At 44.1% G+C, this 21,217-nt stretch overlaps 1 protein-coding gene across 2 annotated transcripts in view; it reads right to left on the reverse strand.

The window, feature by feature from the left end:
• The window catches only part of DDX31 (DEAD-box helicase 31), a 48,550-nt gene extending 27,573 nt beyond the window's left edge, over positions 1 to 20,977 (reverse strand). Inside the window, exons 1-16 of one of the 2 annotated variants that reach the window (XM_074161045.1) lie at positions 20,886 to 20,977; positions 19,072 to 19,322; positions 18,809 to 18,884; positions 18,286 to 18,329; positions 17,757 to 17,827; positions 17,110 to 17,174; positions 16,243 to 16,287; positions 15,487 to 15,528; positions 13,709 to 13,773; positions 12,742 to 12,861; positions 12,233 to 12,339; positions 11,253 to 11,488; positions 10,724 to 10,900; positions 8,619 to 8,678; positions 2,655 to 2,705; positions 472 to 611 (exon numbers count right to left, since the gene is read on the reverse strand). In XM_074161045.1, coding sequence (XP_074017146.1) covers positions 472 to 611; positions 2,655 to 2,705; positions 8,619 to 8,678; positions 10,724 to 10,900; positions 11,253 to 11,488; positions 12,233 to 12,339; positions 12,742 to 12,861; positions 13,709 to 13,773; positions 15,487 to 15,528; positions 16,243 to 16,287; positions 17,110 to 17,174; positions 17,757 to 17,827; positions 18,286 to 18,329; positions 18,809 to 18,884; positions 19,072 to 19,322; positions 20,886 to 20,960 — 1,625 coding nt within the window. In that variant the 5' untranslated portion in view covers positions 20,961 to 20,977. Of the gene's footprint in view, positions 1 to 471; positions 612 to 2,654; positions 2,706 to 8,618; positions 8,679 to 10,723; positions 10,901 to 11,252; positions 11,489 to 12,232; positions 12,340 to 12,741; positions 12,862 to 13,708; positions 13,774 to 15,486; positions 15,529 to 16,242; positions 16,288 to 17,109; positions 17,175 to 17,756; positions 17,828 to 18,285; positions 18,330 to 18,808; positions 18,885 to 19,071; positions 19,326 to 20,885 lie in introns of both variants that reach the window. The other variant, XM_074161044.1, reaches the window with a different exon arrangement.
• Positions 20,978 to 21,217: the final 240 nt, after the last annotated feature.

The following is a 21,217-nucleotide window of genomic DNA, read 5'->3' on the forward strand; positions in this document are numbered from 1 at the left end:
GTCACAAGCCACTTACACAATGCATCGTGGCCAATTACCTGCCAGATATGACCCACAGCTCCCCAGCTATTTCTCCGCCGGATCTCTCCTGAAGAGAAAGCACGGTCTCTGACAATATGGTGCTCTGCAGGCAGATGGCCAGTTAGCATCTGACAGGCTCATTTGACTTGTGATCCTCACATAGCCACAACTTGAACCCAGGGCCAGAGAGATAACAACGGAGTGCAAAGGATCTCCGACGATTGTCTCCTCTCTGCCCCTCACCACACACACTCACTCACGCATAATCTGTCAGGCTGATGATTTTCACACACTTTCCTTCTCTCCTTTTGCTAGTCTGGGGCTGGTCCTGGATCACAAGAATTAATAAATTCTTATTAAAACCTGCACGAGACACAGTCCCGCTGAAAGTGCCATGGAAGGTTAATTAGCAAGGATGAGCTGAAACTTTTGTTCGCGTTTCTGACTCACTTAATCTTGTGAGAAGCCAGCAAGCTGACATATTCTGCCTCCGAAGGCGCCAGGACAAGCAGGCTGTTCCCGTGACAGCCAATGCGAGCCGTCCTCCCGATCCGGTGGATGTATTCCGCAGGTGAAGCTGGAGCATTATACTTCAAAAAGGGAACACGAGAAGGGAAAGGAGGAATTAACAGAACACAGCGTGTTAATTATAAACGAGACATTCAGCCTGCTCATCTGAAACAAAAGGGATCTCAGCAAAACCCACATGCTGTACCTCCCTCGGAATTGGCCTGTTTATAAAGAGCCCATCGGGCTCATCCCTGTACCCATCACTCAGCCCCCTCAGCCACCGCAGGTTTTTTGACATGTGAATGTGACACATTGGCCAACTTTCAGATAATAGGACAGTTTCCCCATCTCAGTGTCTCTCTTTGTCTTTTACATTTTATTTCTATAGAGGCACGTCAGGAACCTGTTTGCTTCCCTTAAAAAAAAAAAAAAAAAAAAAAAAAATATCATCTCACAAAGACCTCAAATCAAACAACCCCCAGGACTGCCCATCCGGAGCAGGAAGCTGCCTGCTCTGCATTTGGGAGAAAAGCCATACAGTAAAAGACGACAGATTCAAATTTGGAGTTGGGCTAAATTGCTGTGTTTTGATTAAAGCAAATCATAGTTGGTTACCGGTTAGAAGAAATCCAAGAGGGATGAGGGAGTAAGTGCTTTCAGCAGCGTATGATAGAGGTACCAATTGTCTTCCCACGTACAACTATCAGGCACTATGAAAATGTTGCTTAAAGCCCCCCCTAATATAGCGGTGCCTCTCATTTATTTCACCGGGAATCAAAACTGCCCAGCCATTTGCAAGATCTGATAAGGGGTGACATATTTCCCTCCCTTTAACCTCCCCCTATTCTTCTCCCCCCCTCCTCCCTTTCCTGGAAAAATGAACATGCACAGAGATACTGCTCAGAAATGAGCCCTCAGCAGTTTAACTGGAAAAAACCCAACAACCAAAGCCCACTCTAGTGTTTATACCTGTGCCCTCTGGCAAAGTTTCTACTGGCTAGAGGTGTGAGTAAGATGCTGTGAGCAATCTAATTGCTCCCTGCAGGTCCTTGCTCTTGGACACAGCTCTCAGGACAGCTGAGATTTCGCCTTCTGGACACACAGAAGTCTCCCAGGGCTTTAGGTAATTTGCACTGCGTTCTAACACTGGCAACTATATCTTTGGTTAAATTATATTAATATACAGATCTGGGAATTAAAGACTTCACTTCCCCAGCCTTCTCCAACTAGCTAGCTGCTACACAACCTTTTTTTAAAAACCACAAAATTAAAATCAAATTTGTTACCTGAAGCAATGAGGTAGAAATTAAAAGGCTTTGTTGAGGCTCTGTGACCTGTTCTTTTTACCCAGGTGTCACCTCATACACGAGAATCTCTGGATCAGTTTTTCCTCAATTCAACTAACCTTTTTTTAATTATAAATCTTTTATAGAAATGAAATCTGCCTCATGCCCCAGCTTCCTCTTTGAAATGACAGGCTGCTATTTTTAATGTTCAATCCATCTCCCTTAGTTTCCTTTTTTTTTTTTTTTTTCCCCAAAGAGAGTATTTCTGTCAACAGCAATGCAGCAGTGTTGGGTATTTTTCCAGGGGAAATCTGAACGATGCAGTTCTACTGAAAGCTGAATGCTTATAGCTACCCGGTGCCAGCCCAGCAAAGCCTCACTTGAAACACCCAGGTCATTGCACAGACACTATTGGGCTACTCGATGTTTAACATTAGGATCACACTTAAATTCGTCATGGAACGGCCTCCCCAGCAAGCTCAGAAAATTAGAAACACAGAACTGCAAGAGAGATGGCCGGTACTTCACAAGATTTGGCTTCCTGTGGGGGGAAACGGAGGGTGTTTCCTCCCAGCCAGTGGAATATTATTACACAGCTGGTAACACTGGAGTTATTGAAGAGGAAAACAGACTGTCAAAACCAAACATATGACAGCAACGCTGTATCCTAGCAAAACCCAGAGACCCAGTCCTGCAGTCAGGAACACGTGGGTCTCCCACATCTGTAGGCATCAGCACAAAGCAAACTGCAAAGAAAGAGGGGCTGGACTGGAAAGGGATTTGAGCTAAGTAAGACTGAACTTAATACATACACACACACATACACAGCAAACCTACCTGTACGATCCATGTAACTTGAGGCAGGTCTAGTCCACGTGCTGCAACATCCTTTAACATTAATAAGGAAATTACTTTAGTAAAAATGCTTTGAAGACACCAGCAAAGTAAGACCTCTTCTGGGATGGCAATTATACCAGGAAACAACTGGCTATGCAAGTAGGAATTTTTTGTGCCTAGTTTGGGGAGAGATGGACTGAAGGTCAAAAATAATGTTGAGGGCTTAAAACATAAGGAATATTGTTAACAGACTTAATACAATAAAAAAAATAATGATCTACTACTATGTCCCAAAGCCTGGAGGACATAAAAACATCTGTTTCAGGAGAGTGGTGTTGAATTAGAGCAGTCTGCTGCAGTTCCTTTACATTATATCTGAGGGAATCAACTGTCCTAATGGTAGTGATACCTTTGTTCTTCTGTTTGTTTCATTGATGAAAACAGATCTGCTCATAGGCACCTACTGCCCGAACAGGGAGAGAGGCAGAATTAAATCTCTGGAAGGCAACACCACTTCTGAGCACACCTTTCTCAACAGCAAGGCTAAGAACTAAAACCAGGCTGCTAATGATGGAGAGGTAAACGGTCGTAAATTAAATGGTCAAGGATCCTAGGCCTTGAGCAGAATGTCCAAAGATGCACTGATCTCTACCTACAAATAATTAGTTGTTTCCTAGGTGATGGTGTGAAGTTAGGGAGCAGACGATTTGCAGGTCACCTGGCCCTATGATAAAAGGCCAACAAACAATTTAGCAGAATCTGCAGGAAGCTGGAGTACAGCTCGAGGAGACGGGACTATAGGAGAGCTGTCCCTTAGATTTTCACCCGTCTGGCTTTGATTTGGAGAAATAAAACTCAGCCCTGAAGAAAAGGGTCTGAAGCTGCTGTCAGGAGTGTTATTTGATGTGCCAGCTGGTGAGAAAACCCATCAACTTGGAGAAGGACTTGAATGAGACCCTTTAGTTACCCACAGCCAGTATAGTTTAAAAACATACCCTTTCAAAGAGAAAAGAGTTTAAATACTGCTCAAAATGGAGAGAGCGAGCGCAAACATGTTTCAATCTCCCTTCTTGATTTTCTGTTCATTAGCAATGTCCTCACATACTCCTTGGATTTTACATTCACCACGTGCAATAACAGAGCAGGTGTGCAGATTTAACTCTGTTAGGAAATGTTTTGGAACACATGTATCTTTTAGCTAGTTGCAAAATAGAATATATTAAGAACGTAAGCAGGAGCTTAATGTACTAAAAATGTGTCAGCCACCCACTGAAGTGTTTTCATGCAACTCCCACACACGTTAAAAGACTAGGAAGCTGATGTTTTGGCAGCAAAGGCCTTCCCATAAGCACTAGCCAGGTTGCTTTGTGGCTCCAACTGCAGTAAAAGAGGAGACACTTTCCACAGCCCCACTCTGAAATAATACACACTTTTGCTCCAACACGCTCATTAAGAAACGACCTGTTCCCAGACTCAGAATGAACAGATGTACAAAAAGCCATTTAAAGGAAGTTGGAGAAAATAAATCAAGAGAAGTCGGGGAACGTGTACAGCAGTTACCAGGATAACAAGATTATAAACTCTACAGCACGATCAGACAGGGCTGCTGACGTCTGATTCCGATCTGGCTGGCTCTGTTATATACTTCCACGCCGACAAGTCTTTGGTCTTTTCCTACACTGTGCTCCTTCTCAAACCCAGCATTCTAGGAAAGGCTGTTTGATGAGAGGGCTCTGACCTTGGGTCAGGGTCAGTTTACCCAAAATAAAGAGACAGCCAAGCTGTCCCTGTGATCAGGAGCAGGCACCTCCAACATGGGGAGAAGTAGACAGCAGGGGCAGGAGCCATCCCTCTCATCCATCATGATTCTTCCCCTCCTCTTCTAAGACACCTTTTCTCAACACCTCTGGCTGGGAAACTACTGCTGCAGACAGTATTGTTCTCGTGCATTTGCCAAAGCAAGCGGGAAAATTGAAAAGGTTAACAGAAAGCCTAATAAATAGCCAGGGACAACGTTTTAGGAGGAGGCGCTCTCCCATCATCAGCCTTGGATTCACTATTGCTTTCACGATGCCACCAACTCCACTCAGCTGTTACTGACATGTATCAGCAGCTATTCTCCCAGGGTTTAACTTGGCTTTCTTTCAGAAGTGTCTTGGGATTTACTGGTAATTGGAGTGTTTTGCAAACTCTCAAAGATTCCTCAATATCAATCCACCTGCATCTCCCTTAGCTCCTTTTCCTCAAAGACCCTCGTAGAGAGCAGCAACGTAGAACTAGGTCAAAAAGTTTGAGTTGATTTGCATTCCTCTGCTGACAGAGCCCATGAGCTTCTTGCTTCTCAGATCTTTAGCAAATACCTGTGGGTCACCTTACCAGGAAAGGGAATACAACCCAAGCAAAAATTACCCGTTTTTACTAGCACTACATTTATTCCACACGCAGCAGCACTAATCTGCTGCCAGTGCTCTTTCAAGAAGCTCAATAGATTTCCAATGCACTACCCTCCCTTCTTTCATACTGCCCTAGATAGCATTCCCCTTCCATGCATGACCTCATGCCACCACTCCTTAATAACAAGGAAATCAAGAATATGACACCTCAGCAGGTCACCACTGATTCCCTGCAATGGAAGGGAGAATTAAGTGACCATCTCACAGGAGCAAGGAGAAAATCTACACCAGCGCGATTTTAAAAACCCTAAATGCCAAGCAAACACAGTAATCTGAAGCCTTAACAATGTTCCTGCCCTGATCCCAACTGCACGCCACAGAACTGCACAGCATCAAGGTACAATCCACCCGAGGACCCCCAGAAATGCTGAAATTTCTGCTTCTAACATTCCGTATAACCAGCCTGTGCTCGTGGTGGTGGGGTACAGAGGGGTGGGTGCAGGGGAACTGGGGGCAGAAAGGCCACACCAAAAGCGAGGCACATCGCTGCGGAAGGTCAGAACCAACACTGCCACAAAAGTTTTGCAAGGGCCTTGGTTTGCTCAGTCCCTCTCACACAATCTAATTAGGGCAAAGGAAATTGCTAAAGTTGCTTTTGAAAGACACTCAATGGTGAGGTCTTGAAGGCCCTGAGCTTGACAATTGGCTGCCTACATGAGGCCTAGAAGTACAGATGGAAGGCAGCTTGCTCAGGTGCCAGGCTGTCAGTTGGATTAAAATGACTCATTTATTTACCAAAGAACCTCACAAAGTGCTTTAGCTAACAGGCAGAGAGGGCCTAACGGCTCTCCAAGCTGGGGAAGAAGCTCTCGCGCCTTCCCGGCCTGCCAAAAGTCATTACTGCCGAGTGTGGAAAGCCATCAGCAGGGTAGAGACCCCCGTCGGCAGGGTGACAGATTGGGCTGCGTAATCAGAGGAGGAAGGAGAGAGCACAGAAGCTGTCAGAGGCGAAAGCTCTTGGCTGGGGCCGCCAGAAAACTGGCAAGATGAGTTAGCGTGACTGAGTAAACAGCAAACAATCTCCAAATGATCTTTCCTCTCTCCCTGGAAGAGATGAACTTGTTTAAAAGGCACATCCCACAGGAAGCCGCAAAGAACTTCAGTGAAGGAGAGAGAAATAAATCTGGATGAGACCCTCTGAGATACACGGCCCTTCTTTATTTTCTTGTCTGCCAGCTTATATTGTCTGGCAAAAATATTTTATGGAATATATTAATATACATATGACATAGAGCAAATTAATAAAAGGAACAGCAGGTCCCATTGCTTACTAGAGCGGAAAGATGGGTGGAGAACATGGCATAAGGGACAAGGGAAGGACGGTAACATTATTGGTGTTGCTCTTTTGTGAGCCAGGTTTCAAAATTTTGCGGGCACAAAAAGAGATTTTGCAGTGAAAAGAACAGAACCACCTTTCTGCAAAACATTTTTGCTGATATGAAAGAAAAGAGTCACAAAAAGCAATGCCCTCGGAGGCAGGAGGTGGTCACAGTGCCTGGCTGCCCTTTGGACATCTGCGTTGGGGAGGCACCTGTAATGTGGGACTAGCGCAAAGTGTATCTCTATATTAAGGTGTCCATATGGTCCCCATTACTGTGGTAACAGGCCACCTCCTGGTTTCAATGCATTTGTCCTCCCAACATCTCTGTAAGATAGAACAGTGCTACTATCCCCATTTTACAGATGGAGAGCTGAAGCACGGAGAGATTTTGGACTCAGATGCACAACTTACTGTGCTTAACGTGCTAACCATGTGCCAGCTGAGCCACAGTAACCATAACCGTCAGGATTTGCATCCCTGCCTTGCAGTAAATGCAAAGTAGCTTAGATTGAAACGAAGGAGGGTTACGATAAATGCATTACCTTATACTACCTTCTTCACCGCAATCTAGGTTAATTCACGTTACCTCCTCTTTATGACAAGTCAGGAGCAAACACTCAGCGGACATGCGGCTACTTGCCTTGTCATCACAATTCCACATCCACTGGTACGGAGTCCGTGGCAGGAAATCAAACCACATCTCCAGTGTCTCAAGAGGGGGATCCCATCCACTGGGATTTCTTTATCCAACTTACTCTTCTTCCTACCTTGTCAATAACTGTACATTTCCAGGCAGCCTTTTCCTGCCACAGGCTGCATTTCCCCTTCAAACAGTCTCACCCAGGAACTGATATCCCAGTGATTGCAGTGATTCTGTTTTCTCTTTGTCTAAAAATCGAGCATTTACTGTCTTTCTAAACTCATTAAACTGAAATTTGAGCAACAAAACACGCCCCTGAAATTTCTCAGTTATAGACAGCATGTGCATGAAGGATAAGAAAGTTTAGCTATTTATTATTTTGAATTTGTCAAACACTTTTAATCTTCAAAACACTTATCCTACACCACTGAATGATGAAGCTTTGCTATCCTCCTCAGTTAAGGCACTTAAGTATTACCTCCGTATACAGGGAAACCAAGTTATAGTTGTTACTCTTACATATTGCAACGATGCATTTTGACCTTGATCAAATCATTGAAAGGTTGTACACATAAGCAGGACCAAAACTACTATGTAACAAGTACAATTTTACAGGTGATAAAATATGTAATTTGGCAGCGCTAAATCAAATACTCCTATATACACAGCAGTCCTGTTTTGATAAAATTCATCCCCCGCTCTCTGAAAAAAAATCACAACTGGTTTCCTTTAAGCATAATGTGCTGCAAGACCAGGAGTCATTTCAGAGCTGGAGAGGGTTTCTCAGCTCTAATTACTCCCGATCGCTGTAATTTACAAGTTTGCGGTGGGTAGAAATCGCCAAGATTCACACATTTTCAGATCAACAGCTGCCACTATTAGAGAGCAAATCGTGCAGCCTTCTGCACCACTGCAGCAGGCTAGCTGTGGCACCGACAGGTCAGAAACGAGAAGTGGAAGGTGCCACCACAACACAAGGGTGCCAGCAAACTTCAGCAGAGGACAAGAATTTCTCCCTCAGCACCCTTGAAGGAAGCTTGAAGGGCAAAGCATGGAGAGCAGCAGAGCATGTACATTACTAGTGACACCATTCTCTGGTTGGGCTTCCCTTACATCCCTGCAGGTTTTTGTTTTTAACCTTGGAGTAGTCATTAAGATGGGAAATATCACATTACATCCAATTTACCTGGCAGTTATGGGGCATACTACAAATTAGGACTGCGTTCTATTGACTGCATGTAGAGGGCAAGGTTCCAGCTTCAAATGAACGGATTTTTCCAGACATAAGACCATGCAAAATACTAAGAGGCCTCTTGTATAAGACACATACTTTTTCTCTATATGGTACCTTGCAGCAAAAGATCATATAACAGTTTGCAGAGAAGGCACCAGGCCTCACTTAACATGTGAGATGCAAAAAAAGGACATGACTTTCCTCAAGGTCAGACAATGAGCTTGAATTAGAGCTCAGTGCCAAATCCTCTGTTCTACCATCAGATATCAGACAGGCCCATTAGCATGGAGCTGCAAAGGGACTCCAAGTTACTTACAGTGCAAAGCAAGATGCCAGTCTTGGACTTTAGGAACTCCTGGAAGACCTCTGTTCTTTCCTAGAGGATTGAAAGAGAAAAATGAAAAGAGTGCCTATGCACATGACAATCAAACATACAGCAAATCAGCTAATGCAACAATTTAACAACTATGCCTCATTCACTGTAACATGAATAGCTTCAAAAGCAAAGGAATTGACTTCACAAGTCCCAGTCAAACTCTTTCTGCAAATGGACAAAAACCTCTGGCACGCAGGTGTGCTCCCGGGTATGAAGGCACAGCATCTGGGGCAAGCCTGAATGCATTTAGTCAATGCAGGTTTCCCACAGCCCCCACTTCTCACAAGAGCTCGGGGTCCCAGGCAGGGCTGTCCACAGCCCCCAGATCACCCCGCCAGCAGTCTGAGCTGTTGAACCCCAGAACTGCAGGAACCCGCCACTCCAGCTCCTCACTTACCTTCAAAAGCCTCCTGCTTTGTCAGTGCCAAAACCTTCCTAAGCCCACTCCAGTTAGTTAAATTAATTAGGTCGGGGTGTGTTTTTTTCTTGATAAAAACAACAGAAACCGATTCTCCAACGCACACTACGTCACAATGATACCAGCTATCACACAAGACAATCTCTGAGCACTAGTAACTGAAGGTCTCAGTAGCATTTGGTCTTCGCTTGCCAATAGCGCCTACCCACCGACACTCCCTCTCCTTCGCTGTGGGAAACCACCGCACACTCACACTCCCTTCATTTGATTCCATTTACTCTTTTCCTTCTCAGAGCTCAGGTTGTCTCTGGCCTCAGAAACACCATACCCCTTTCCTTCCTGTTCCTTTTGCTTCCTTCTTGCAAAATATCCTTATTTCCATGTTTCAAGCCTTCTTCCTCAGAGTTCTAGCTAGGGGCTAAGTGAATGGCCCGCTATGTTGATGATATAGAAGAAACCTTACATTCTTGACTCCCAGCTAGAGGTACTGTTCTGGGAAAGAAGGGAAACTTGGGCCTTGCTGACACACTGAACCCTCTGCTGACAAAAATTAAAGAAGAGAGCACGCTGTATCTTGTTGACAATGACAGCAGCCGTGCTCAGCAGTACCATATGGGATCCACAATTTAGCTCCATTAATGCTCTTAATTTGAAGACATCAAGCACTAATTACACACTGGGTACTAAAAAGGCAAAACCCTTCCCCTGGTGCCAGCTACTTAGTGGTGTTCTGTTGGCTTAACAGCTGGTCAGGGTAGAGTTGGGCCAGACCAGGCCTGCTCACTCGCTCAGGCAGGCAGGTTGAGGAAAGGCCAGACTGCAGGGATAGCAAAGCACATGTTTCTGGTCTCCACAGGATGGGAATGAGAGAGAAAAACAATGGCTCTTCACCTCTCGCTTCATCAGAAGAGCTCTGTTCATTTACTATCTCTGCTGCGCAGCTCAGAGTAGAGCGGTAACTCTCTCCATCACAGACCAAAGGCAGGAGCAGGGGATGAACTTTCAAGGGAAGTCCCTCAGCTATTGAGAGAAACACTGCAATGACAGGTCATTTGACACTCTTCTCCTGGCCTCCCAGTCCTCTGCAGCAAGCTCAAATCTCATCACTCAGGCCCATCCAGCTAAAACCTACACCTATTTTGGGGTAATCAGTTATATTGCTATTATTCCATCTCAGGGAAAAGAACCGTCTGTCAAGACACTGTTCTTCAAAACCAAAGCCAAACTGCTCCATCCTCATCTAATGGGGGCAACTTATTGGGCAATAATGTTTTGAGGCTTAGATGAGGTTTTCCTTTGGCATTAAAAGCCCATCCAGACTGCATGAGGGAGAATCATAGATATATAAATGGTTTAAGTGCGCCCACTGGGAATACTGAACGGCTGCCTCAGCCTGCTGAAATAACACCTCTTGCCTCTTCAGCTGTGTTTTTCAGATATAGCTACCAAGGTACGTTCCAGAAGTGGGACAATATTCTTATTCTCATTAGCAGATGGAAGACTGAGGCCCCTAGAGGTGAAATGACTCTCTGTCCTCTCCTCTGCCCTCCTCCCCAAAATAACCACACAATAAATCATACAGAATAAGGAATAAAACCTTATAACCTGACATTTTGAGAATGCTTACTTCCTGTTCCATGTTGCCGTGCAGTCGTAGAAACTGTAAGTGTGCAGAGGACACAGATGACCGTTCAGGTTGTTCCAACTCTAGCCCTCCTGAAAGAACCTTTAGGAGGAGTTCATAGTAGAATTCCACTTGTTCACAGCTGGAGAAAAAGATGATCATCTTGTGGTGTTTTTCAAACTGCAAGATAAACAAGAAAATTGCACGTGACAGTTTCCACAGGCCTCTCCCAATTCCCCGATCGTTGTAAGATGTAGGTGGCTGCCACTTCTGGATATATGACTATCCAGGAAAGGATTACAGAGTTTGACACCAAATACTGAACCCACAAAAGTACAAGTACATGCTGCACAGGTATCTCGCTGCCAGCACGTGAGACACAACAGCACCTCAGCTCTCTTGTGGCTCCCTATACTCTAGATGCACTTCAAAGCCCCAGATCTAATCCACGCTATCCTTGACAGAGTAACAGATAAAGGAGGTGGAAAGCACAAAGGGCTACTTAGTAATACAAATGCAAACAGAGTCTCACCTTGCATTTTTCAAGGATGAAAGCTGCTAACGTGACAAGCCTCAATTTGCTGGGGACCATCATGACATACTGCTTGAGCTTCTCCGGAACAGCAAAGTTTTCCTGGTCCATGCAGTTTGATGAACTACTGGGTTCTCTGTCAATTTGTGATGCTGGTTTGAGTCCCTTCTGGATTTCATCTGCTATGGAAATGCTGACAGGGTCATTCAAACTGATATCAGCCAGCCGTGTTACTCCTGAATCACAAAACATGAAAAAAACATGAGGTCCAGTCTGGGGTGCTGCTGGGGAGGGTGATGATATATTCACATAAAAAAACCCCAACTAATGCAATTCCACTGAAAAGCAGTGAAGGGTGAGGAACTGATGAGCCATGCCTCAGACACTGACTGAACACCTCCACATCTGCGGTCTTTTCAGGGCTTAGCTGCTGCAGACTCCACCAGAAGCATCACAAAACACTACTTCAGCCAACTGTGTTATTTTACATTATATAAATGTCTTGACCAGACAGACAGCCCTTGGCAGTCCTGTGTTTTAACTATGTATGTGGAAAAAACCCCACACTTCACTCTATCAGAAGTGCAGGAGTCGTGCGGTCTGGCTCAGTTCTTGCCTCAGCAATTGACTTCTTGGATGATACTGAGCAAATGACAGAGAAGCTGCCCTGTCCTGTCATTAGCTTTGTGCCTTAATTGTATATCCGTTAAGAAAACAAACAAGCAAACAAACCAGTGCTTCCCAGGTTCATGGTAACTTTGCTCTGGAATTTGTGAGATGTATGTAAAGACCACATAAGTACATACACTGTCAGAAATTCCAGTACTGAAGGACGAGTGTCATAAGCCCAAAGAAATCAATAGACATTATTCCACTTCTGCAAAGGGCTTCAGATTGGGCTGTAACATATTCACATTCAACCATTTTGCAGTTGCCTGTGCATTATTCAGCTAAAGGAGACACCATCTTCTATAACCTACCTTCTGTGAGGGTGGCTGAGAGCAGAACATTCTGACGTGTCTCCCTCTGGGCATTTAAAGCATTGAGTATCACAGCTACATCCTTCTCAAAGCCCAGGTCCAGGATCCTACAAAAACAGCAAAGGTGATGAAAGATGCTGTAGGAAGGAATGGGGAGAAAGTCTTAAGGATACATGAGCCAAGTAGGAATAGGGAAAGTGCTAGAGCTCATCAGATCTTTGGCCCATCCAGCTTCATGTTCCATCTTCAACTTTTGCCAAGGTCAGACATGTCAGACAACACCGAGAGAATCTCTGCAATGAATAATTGTACAATAACCTGTCCAAAGGGGACATTTCTTCCTAATCCCAGACATCAGGTGCTTGGCTGAGACCACTGAGCATGAATGGTTTATGACAGTGTGTGTGCACTGTCTCTTTTATTTTTTAAAAAGATATTTAGTGAGGTATCGAATACAGATGCAGACGGTATCGTAATTATTTTCTATAACTAAACACTCGGAAGTTTACCTGTCCGCTTCATCAATAATCAGCCACTGAGTGCGACGGAAATGAATACATTCCGTGGACTTGATATGATCAACCAGGCGACCAGGAGTTGAAATGAGGATATTTATCCCTTTACGTAATCTGTTTAGATTTAAAACAAACAAATAAATCCACAAACAACCAAACCAACAAAAAAAAAATCAAAACAAGACCCCCAAAACATACAGGTTGGCAGTAACTCTGGAATAGGAACTCAGAGTGAGGAACTGGAATGTACAGAGGAAAAAATCTTGGCCATAGTAAAATTAGCAGGGACAGCATTTTCTCACTGATTAAAAATTACATTTCTTGTACAGCTAAATTTTATCCGTGATCATCAGTGATCAAGGATATATCAATGCCTTGGTAGGCATTGATAGGCATAGTCAATGATAAAGACATAGTGGAAAGAATTATTAATCATATGAAAAAAATTTACAACACCAAATCTAGGTTTTCTTTTCTAATTGAGTACTTTTTTTTTACTGTCAAGAGTAAACTTCTTTTGGTGTATGCTTATACATTGAGAAATGAAAACTCCATTTTGGATTACCAGCTTACAATTCAATTCTTGAAAAGGGAAAAGAAAGATTTTTAACACCAGGAAATCTCTTCTCCAGAAAGCAATTTCCCCCATAACAAATACTGTAGGCAGCACTCGGTGGTAAGCAAATACAGGTGTTTGTCAGAAGAGGAAAAAAAAATACTGACACAAGAGATCATCTTCTCAGAAGGCTCATCAACATTTTAGAAATAGATCCAACTGGGGGAAGTGAATACTTCCTGCTGACCCAGGCACTGTGTCTGTGTAAGATCCAGGGGGATCACAGCTTGATCCAAACTCGCAATCCTCTCTCCCAGTAAGAAAAGCACTCTAAAGAAGAGTAACAGATAAAAAGGCTGTAGAGCAGAAGGACCCAAAATACAATTTAAGAAGCTGGCCTCCTACCTGGCTTTTTCCGATTTTCTCTTTTCTCCCCCCATTAGCACTCCAGGCACAATCCAGGCAAATGGCTACAGAAAGGAAAACCAAGACCAATATAGATTCTTCTTAATAAAGAGACAAAGCCTAATCCAAAAATTATGTTTCCTGGCAAAAAGAGAAAGGACTGGGGCTGACAGCTGTGTGCATCTGATTTGATCTAACAGATACAGTCTACATGCACTCTCTCACCCACAGCTACATATCAATGGCACCTTTGGTTCTAGCCATGTAACTCACTTCCCACATCGTTGAGGAAGATAGAAATGCAATCATTTTTGCACCACTTCCAATCATATAATAATAATTCTTTTCCTTCTCCCCACGTAGCCTAAATGTTCAAAGACAAGCTACAATGCTATTTCTTCATCTTGCCTTTAACCAATATCTTCCTGTGGCCAAGGAAAATTTGAGAAAAACACAGGACCTATAAAGTTTATATATACATACACAGACCTACATGCACACAGTCACTGTGTCTGTGAACATTAAATGCCAGTCTCATTGATACTGGCAGGATTTTTTGCCACTTACTTTAATGAGGTCCAACCCTTCATTGAATCCAATATTGCCCAGTGTTTACAGGGGAGATAATCAAAGCACGGTACTGCCACTGCCTCACTCGAAGGAAATGCAGGAGAGAAGCAGAGCACAGCTTGTAGGGATTGCACAAATGTGTGACTGGTAAATAGGCTTAAGTTTGCACGGGTCACTGCTTGTCAGAAATGCTCCAACAAAATAGTTTCAACAAAAAAGAGTTCCTTTTAAAGGTTTAAAATAAGGAAGATGTCTAAGCAAAATCCATACAATATCAACTCAGCAGCTGGCATTAGAGTAATTGCATCGAGAGCAGCTCAACCTTTTTCTCTCTCTCAGTAATTACACAATCACATCACACCCTTCAGTCATCCAGCCCTTCCAGGGTCCAGTCAGAACACAATCTAAATCTAAATCTTCTGCTTTGGGACACTATGACACTTTACACTGGACTTGATGGTTACTACACATTATATGTAACAAAGAAAAGCTAAAGGAGGGTCAATCCAGACTTCATCCTTTGAAGGACATCAAAAGTCTGCTCATTATAACTTCTAATTACTATGGAAGAAGATTGAAGTATTTTAAACCTCAGCATGACAACAAAATATTACTTGATAATTCCAGCAGCAAAAAAGACTTGGGAAGTGCTTTATTATTTCAAAGAAAAAAGAGAAGAGGGAGCAGGACTATGGATCAGATAAATGATTTAGATACCTCCTAGCCCCATGGTAAGATACTCTGCCTCAATTAAAAGGAAAGCACTATCATTTAATGATTTTAAAAGCCTTTTAATTTCTCCAGCCATTCAATTGGCAAAGCAGTTCACCAAGTTCTACTCCCCATCTGAAACCCATCTGTCTAGTATTAGTTTCAGTAAAACGGTACGTGTCATTGTGAGAGTTTCCATTCATAACTCAGGCTGAAACAATGGCAGGTTCTTCGAAATCAACTATGCTTGTTTATGAAAACATGTGCAACTAAGGTGCCATAATTAATCACTTAGTTGTTCATTTAATAGTTTAAAACATGCCATAGGGAAATCACACTTAAATGCACTTAAAGACAAACAGATTTATCTTTAAGCACCATGTATCTTGCCAGATGCTGGATTTCCTTAAACATGCACTTGAATTCACACGAATGGAGTTGTTCAGCATCCAACAGCAAGAGGCTCAAGGAATAAAAACAGGGCAATGAATTCTTACCTTAAGTAGTTTCTGCATTGTATCAAAACTCTGGAGTGCAAGCTATGGAAATCAACAGAAGAAAGTGAGCTCTGAAAAAGTGTCAGGACTACAAAAAGACTACAGCCCCTTTGGCTCAAAATGTAAGATAATCTAGTTATGTATATTATCAGAATTCTAAATAAGTCCTTATTTTTTTCTTTGAGAAGCTGTATATTATTTTATTCTTTTGCATAATCCTTCTTTATCATCTTTGGACCCGTTCAAAAACCTCTCTCCTGGCTGCAGGACAGCACAGAATTCTGCTGGCAAATAATATAAATCAAATAGAAGAGAGTTCAGTGGAAAAAACAACTCTTGATAGTCTCATCTTCAGCATTCACTTACAGATTTGAAAATAGGGCTTTAAAAATGAAACATCTGTATAAACCTACACATTCGCAAAGCTGATTTCATTGGTTATACTCCATGCCCTGTGTGAGCTAGGCAAGCTTCTCTCTCCCATGCACTGAGCTAGAGAGTTTCTCCAGTCTTCCCAACTATTTCCCACTGTATGAGGAAAACTTAAGAGATTCCTTCTCTCTCACTTTGGTATGGCACTGAACAAAACCGACACCACGCATCCAGACAGCAAACACTCTTTCTGTGAGGGCAACATCTGAGCAAAACGACAGACATTTCCTAAGACAGTCCTTGGTGGACCCACACCTACACACTAAAAATCAGGGTTCAAACACCCAAATTCAGATAGAATCAGAAAGAAAAAATGCCACCTACCTCTCTTGTTGGGACTAATATGAGTGCATAAGGCCCATCACTGCGCTGCAAACAGAGCAGACAAGAGATCCACTAAGAAGAATGTGGCACTGATACACAGAGAGCTTTCACTTCTAACTGTTATCAGCTGGCCAAGTGAATTCTGAAGGGCTTTAGTACAAATTTGTACACAACAGTTTGGGGTTTTCCCCTCCCAGCTTAAAAAAAAAAAAAAATCAACAGTCTTTCAAATACCAATCCTGCATTGTCTTCTCTTTCCTGCTTGGAGACCTACTCACAGTCACACCCAACGCTTTATTCCATATGCACATCGCTTAATTCATACACTTCTGAGCTGCAGAAACACTCATGTTTGATGCACAACAACAATCTGTAGGGAGCAGCTGCAGAAAGTAACAGTCCAGGATGGGCTGGAAATATTTCAACCCATAAGGAAAGTCAGGATGATCTCTTTCCAAAAAAACGCACAAGAGGTGGCAGATCTGCAGCAGCATTTTCTGGTCAACGAGATGATCCAAACTGGGAGCAATTATCAAATCTCACTCCACGTCAAAGATTAGAAACTTATTACTCCTAAAAGCATGGCAGTAACCTTTGATTTCGGTTCTCCCAGCTTCCAGACCATTGCCTCTTCTGTGCTTTACCTTCTCCAAACGTGACAATTTAGCCTAGTTATCTGCTGCACGAAATAATGGGAAATGTGTAACATCGCTCTTGTATCATCTGTATCTCAACAGTACAGGAGGATCACGTAAAGCCACACGCACAAATAAGAAGAGAGACTGCTCAACTACAAGGTGAGAGCTGGATTTCATTTTTATTAATCTTAATATCAAAAGCAGGTATATTTAATTCTATTGCACCTACCTGTATTTTGGATTCCATTCCTTGCAAAGACTGTACAAGTGGAATTCCATAGGCAAGAGTTTTACCTTTTAAAAAGGGAGAAAGTCGGAAAACTTTCCATCAAAAAAAAAGTGGCAATTACAGCATTCTAGCAAATTGAAGTACCATTCATCCTACCATTCTTAAACTGAGGTCAGAGTCTGGAAAAGTTTTAATTAAGTAGAAAGTTTCCAGAACAGAAGATCGACAGGCAATTCACCAAAGGGTTAAATTAAAAAACAGGCGGTGGTGTCCCACTAAGATCTATCTAAATAAATAACCCCACCCACCCAAGGAAATGAGACATCCAGACACAGTTTGCTGTAGGCACGTAAGTTTGGATGATAAGAGCGTGTGCTGCTCAGCTCTGCTGCTCCTGCATCTGCATCCCCTCAGCAGCCTTGGAATAGGCCCATGGGCAACAGCTGGCAGCTGCACATCAACGCTCAGTCCCATCGCTGCACCGTTACAGAAGTTTGCACAGCATCTGTCTGTGTCACCGCAGTCCCACGTCAGGCTTCCCAGCCTGTCACTTCCATGAGCTGTACTGGGAATGTGAGGTTTTGGGTCTGTATTGGGGATCCAGTTTAATACACCCCAGGGAAGGAGACTGACAATTAAACACTGACCTGAACCAGTCTGAGATCTCACTAGAGCATCTTTGCCTTGCAGGAGCACAGGAATTGTTTGCTTCTGAACACTGTGTAACAAACAAACCAGGTAAGGAAATACGAACGCAACACAGGATACAACCCTAGCGTTTTAACGCACAGTGACTGTTTCAAAACTGTTTACCCCAAATTCCACACATTCATCTCTGCTGTGTAGCTACATCAGTAGACGTGATTTTTAAGGAAAGTCTCTAGGTAAGCATTAGATGTGATAAATGGAAAACAGCTAATTTTATGGTTCAAGTACCAAATTAGAAGGCAGGACTCCAAGGTTCCACCTTCAGCTGTGACAACTGACTTACTGTGTTACAGTAAGTAATAACTCAAAAGTTATTTCTCATCTCAAATTTTGAAAGCAACAAACCCTATGGCAACTGGGACAGCTTCCCAGGTACTGTGGTCTTCACAATCCAACTACAGGTAATGAAACAATCATAAATGCTTTAAGGGGTAGTGAAGTGCAAACTCTATATAACAATTTGCTTACCTGGTCATGCTAGTTATCTTTAGGACGGTGTTTATTGTGGAAATCTAGAGAAATAATAAAGAGCAGTAAGCAGGTTTCATTGTCAAACTGTTTCTTTTGTTACTTTTTGTAGTGCAAGATAAAGCAAAAACCAGAAAACTGATGCTTATTCTCTACATTACTGGTCCAGGGCAACTGGATGTAAAAGTTCCCGCGTCCTCAAAATACTTCTTAGGTAATCAGAATTACACCATTGCTGGTACATCACAAAATATAAAACTTGTCAAAATATTGCATTCTCAAATAGTTTTCTGTGGTTTTTTTGGTATCACAACTGCAAACAGCAAAGGGTGTTGGGACAGTGTGTTTGGGGACGGGTCAGGACACCAGCCAGCACATTGAGCTAACAGACTGCAACAAAATCAGGCAAAGAACTGGCAAGCCTGTCTAAGTCACCAGGAATAAAAGAGCCTCTCTCAGTGCCTTAACCTGCTTCCCACCCAAAAAAGAACGTTTCAAGGCACACAGCCTCCCTGCTACTCACCAGGTGCGGATGAAGGTCCAACTGGCTAAAAGAATCTGTAGTGAAAACATTTTCTTGCACCTGCTGCACTGTTTTTCTGAGTTAGGGGAAACAAAACAAACAAAGCACAAGCTGTGGTTAAAAATGATACAAGAGTATTCTATGTAAGCAGCAATGAAAGTACTTGTACCAAGCAACTACTCTGCCCAAGCAAGGGCAAGAATTCAAGACACTAAATTTCAAGGCATTGAAAGGGAGTTTTTCCTCCCATTTGCCTAAAATACCTGTGAATTTCTGGGATATCGGGGTTGTTTCTAAACAGGCTGGACGTCTTAACGAAAGGTTTGCTTTTCTGGCTTTCATTTTGTTTGTCAGTCAACTGTTTCTTAGGAAGAGGTTTTTGTGATGAACTTCCCTTCTCCTTGATGTCAGCTTCCGTAACACACTTCTTGAAGGTGTTTATTGATGGCTTACGCTTACGTTTCAAAGGTGGGTTTCCATGTGGTGACTGGAGCTTTCTTTTCAGAGCACCAGACTGCTTTAACGTTAACAAACAAACCAGACAGGAAGAATTCATTAATGACTGAGAATTAACAACATGATACCATGCTGAACACAAACATCAACCCCCAGACAGATCCCTTATTTTCAGAATCCCCTCCCCCATGACTAAAGAAACTAAGCTTGATTTTTGCAGCTAGACAGTTCCTACTCTAACAGATTCACCCCTATGCCCGAGACCTCTGAACACTGGTGAAATGCAAAGAGAAATCTAGACTCATATATAGTGCTCATCTCTACAGGATTTCATCTGGCTTCTCCAGTAACTGAGCAGAACATGCTTCAAAAATCTCTCTCAAAAGCTCTGCAAATCTCCTGATTACATTAAAGCCATCCCTGTAGGCCTCCTTCTTTCTTGGGCAGGAGACATGGCCTGTACTTCACTCCAACTGAAGTTGGCTTCTGCCAACTTTCAGCATTTCTGAGCTATTTATTTCTTTTTCTGAAGCAATCAGTTTATTTTACTGATCTTCCAATCATCTTAAGAGAAGCTTTTGCTCTCCCCGGATCTCTCCAGGAATGGTGAAGAAGAAAATGAAATTTATCTTTCTTTGGTCCCCAGAGCCCTTCAATGTCCCTCAGCCCTTTCTCCCTAAACTTGTTTTTCCCTGACACAATTGCAAAAGTCCTGAAACGTGTGAATCACCAGCACAATCCTGCCCCACTTTTTTCTCTCTTCTCCACTCCTAGTTGCACACTCTGATTTTCTTTGTCCTCCTAGGAACCATACTGTTCTCAAACTCTACTACTTTTTTTCACTTGTTTCTTCACATTTTTAGCAACCAACCAAAAAACCAACCTCCTACCACCACCACTCGTGATCAGAAAAAGGATGGTGGTGCTGTCCTACCTCAACGTACCCATTATAACCTGGGTAAACCCTGCCAAAGACTTAACTCTCATGTGTTTTTGCACAATATTTTACAAACGATTTAAAAATTGAGAATAATAATTGATTAAAAAAACCAACCCAGAATTACTGTAACAATAACTTTGAAAACATCTATTCAACCCATTCTTGCTCTCCTTCCCTTATGGGAGCAAAGCACTTATTCCTGCAGCTCGCAGCATCCCCACAACCCTAAGTTTACTCTAAAATATAAAACTTCCCTTCCCTGGCAGCATTTCAAAGCCTCTCCAAATGAGGCAGAGGCCTGTCACAGCGTCGCCCACCAGCAGCCAGCCCCCAAGGAGGCAGAAGGCTCTAGGAAGGCGGGGAGAGCTGAGGGCCATCCCGCAGCAGCCCATTCGGAGGGATCAGACACCCGCGTCCCCGCCGAGACTCCCCCCTCTCCAGCCACGGGCCGGGCCCGTCTCCCTGCCGAGCCACCCCGTGCGGACACCAACCCCGTTTGAGGGGGCAAAAAGCCAAAAGCTCGATTTAGTAACTTTTCAGACGCTGACTTCCCCCCCCCCCCCCCCGCCCCCCGACCGTGGCTCCCCCGGGCCAGCCGCCACCCGGTGCCCCCCCCGACCCAGTCAGGGCAAGAGCCGGCACCTGGTGCCGAGCCCCGCAGCCTCCCCCGGCCGCACCTACCCGGCTGGGAGCGCCGGGCCCGCGGCCCCGCGGCGCCGAGCTGAGGTTGAGGAGCAGCGTCCCTCCCGCCGCCATGGCCCGCCACCTCCCGCAGGGCCCCGGGGCCGCCCCTGGGGCCGGGCCCAGCCCGCGAGGGCGGAGGGGTGGCGGACACGGAGGGAGGGATCCCCCACGGGAACGGCCGCTCACCCGGCGGCCCGCAGCCGCAACCGCCGCCGCTGCGGGGGCTCTGGGGGGCGCGTCTCGACCCTCCCCTCCCGCCCGGGCCCCGCGGGGCGGCGCAGGCGGCGGCGGGGGCAGCCCCAGCCGGGGCGGCCGGGGGCTTCGGCGGC

This window comes from Numenius arquata, chromosome 19 (assembly GCF_964106895.1).
Source record: "Numenius arquata chromosome 19, bNumArq3.hap1.1, whole genome shotgun sequence".
Classification (NCBI taxonomy): Eukaryota; Metazoa; Chordata; class Aves; order Charadriiformes; family Scolopacidae; genus Numenius; species Numenius arquata.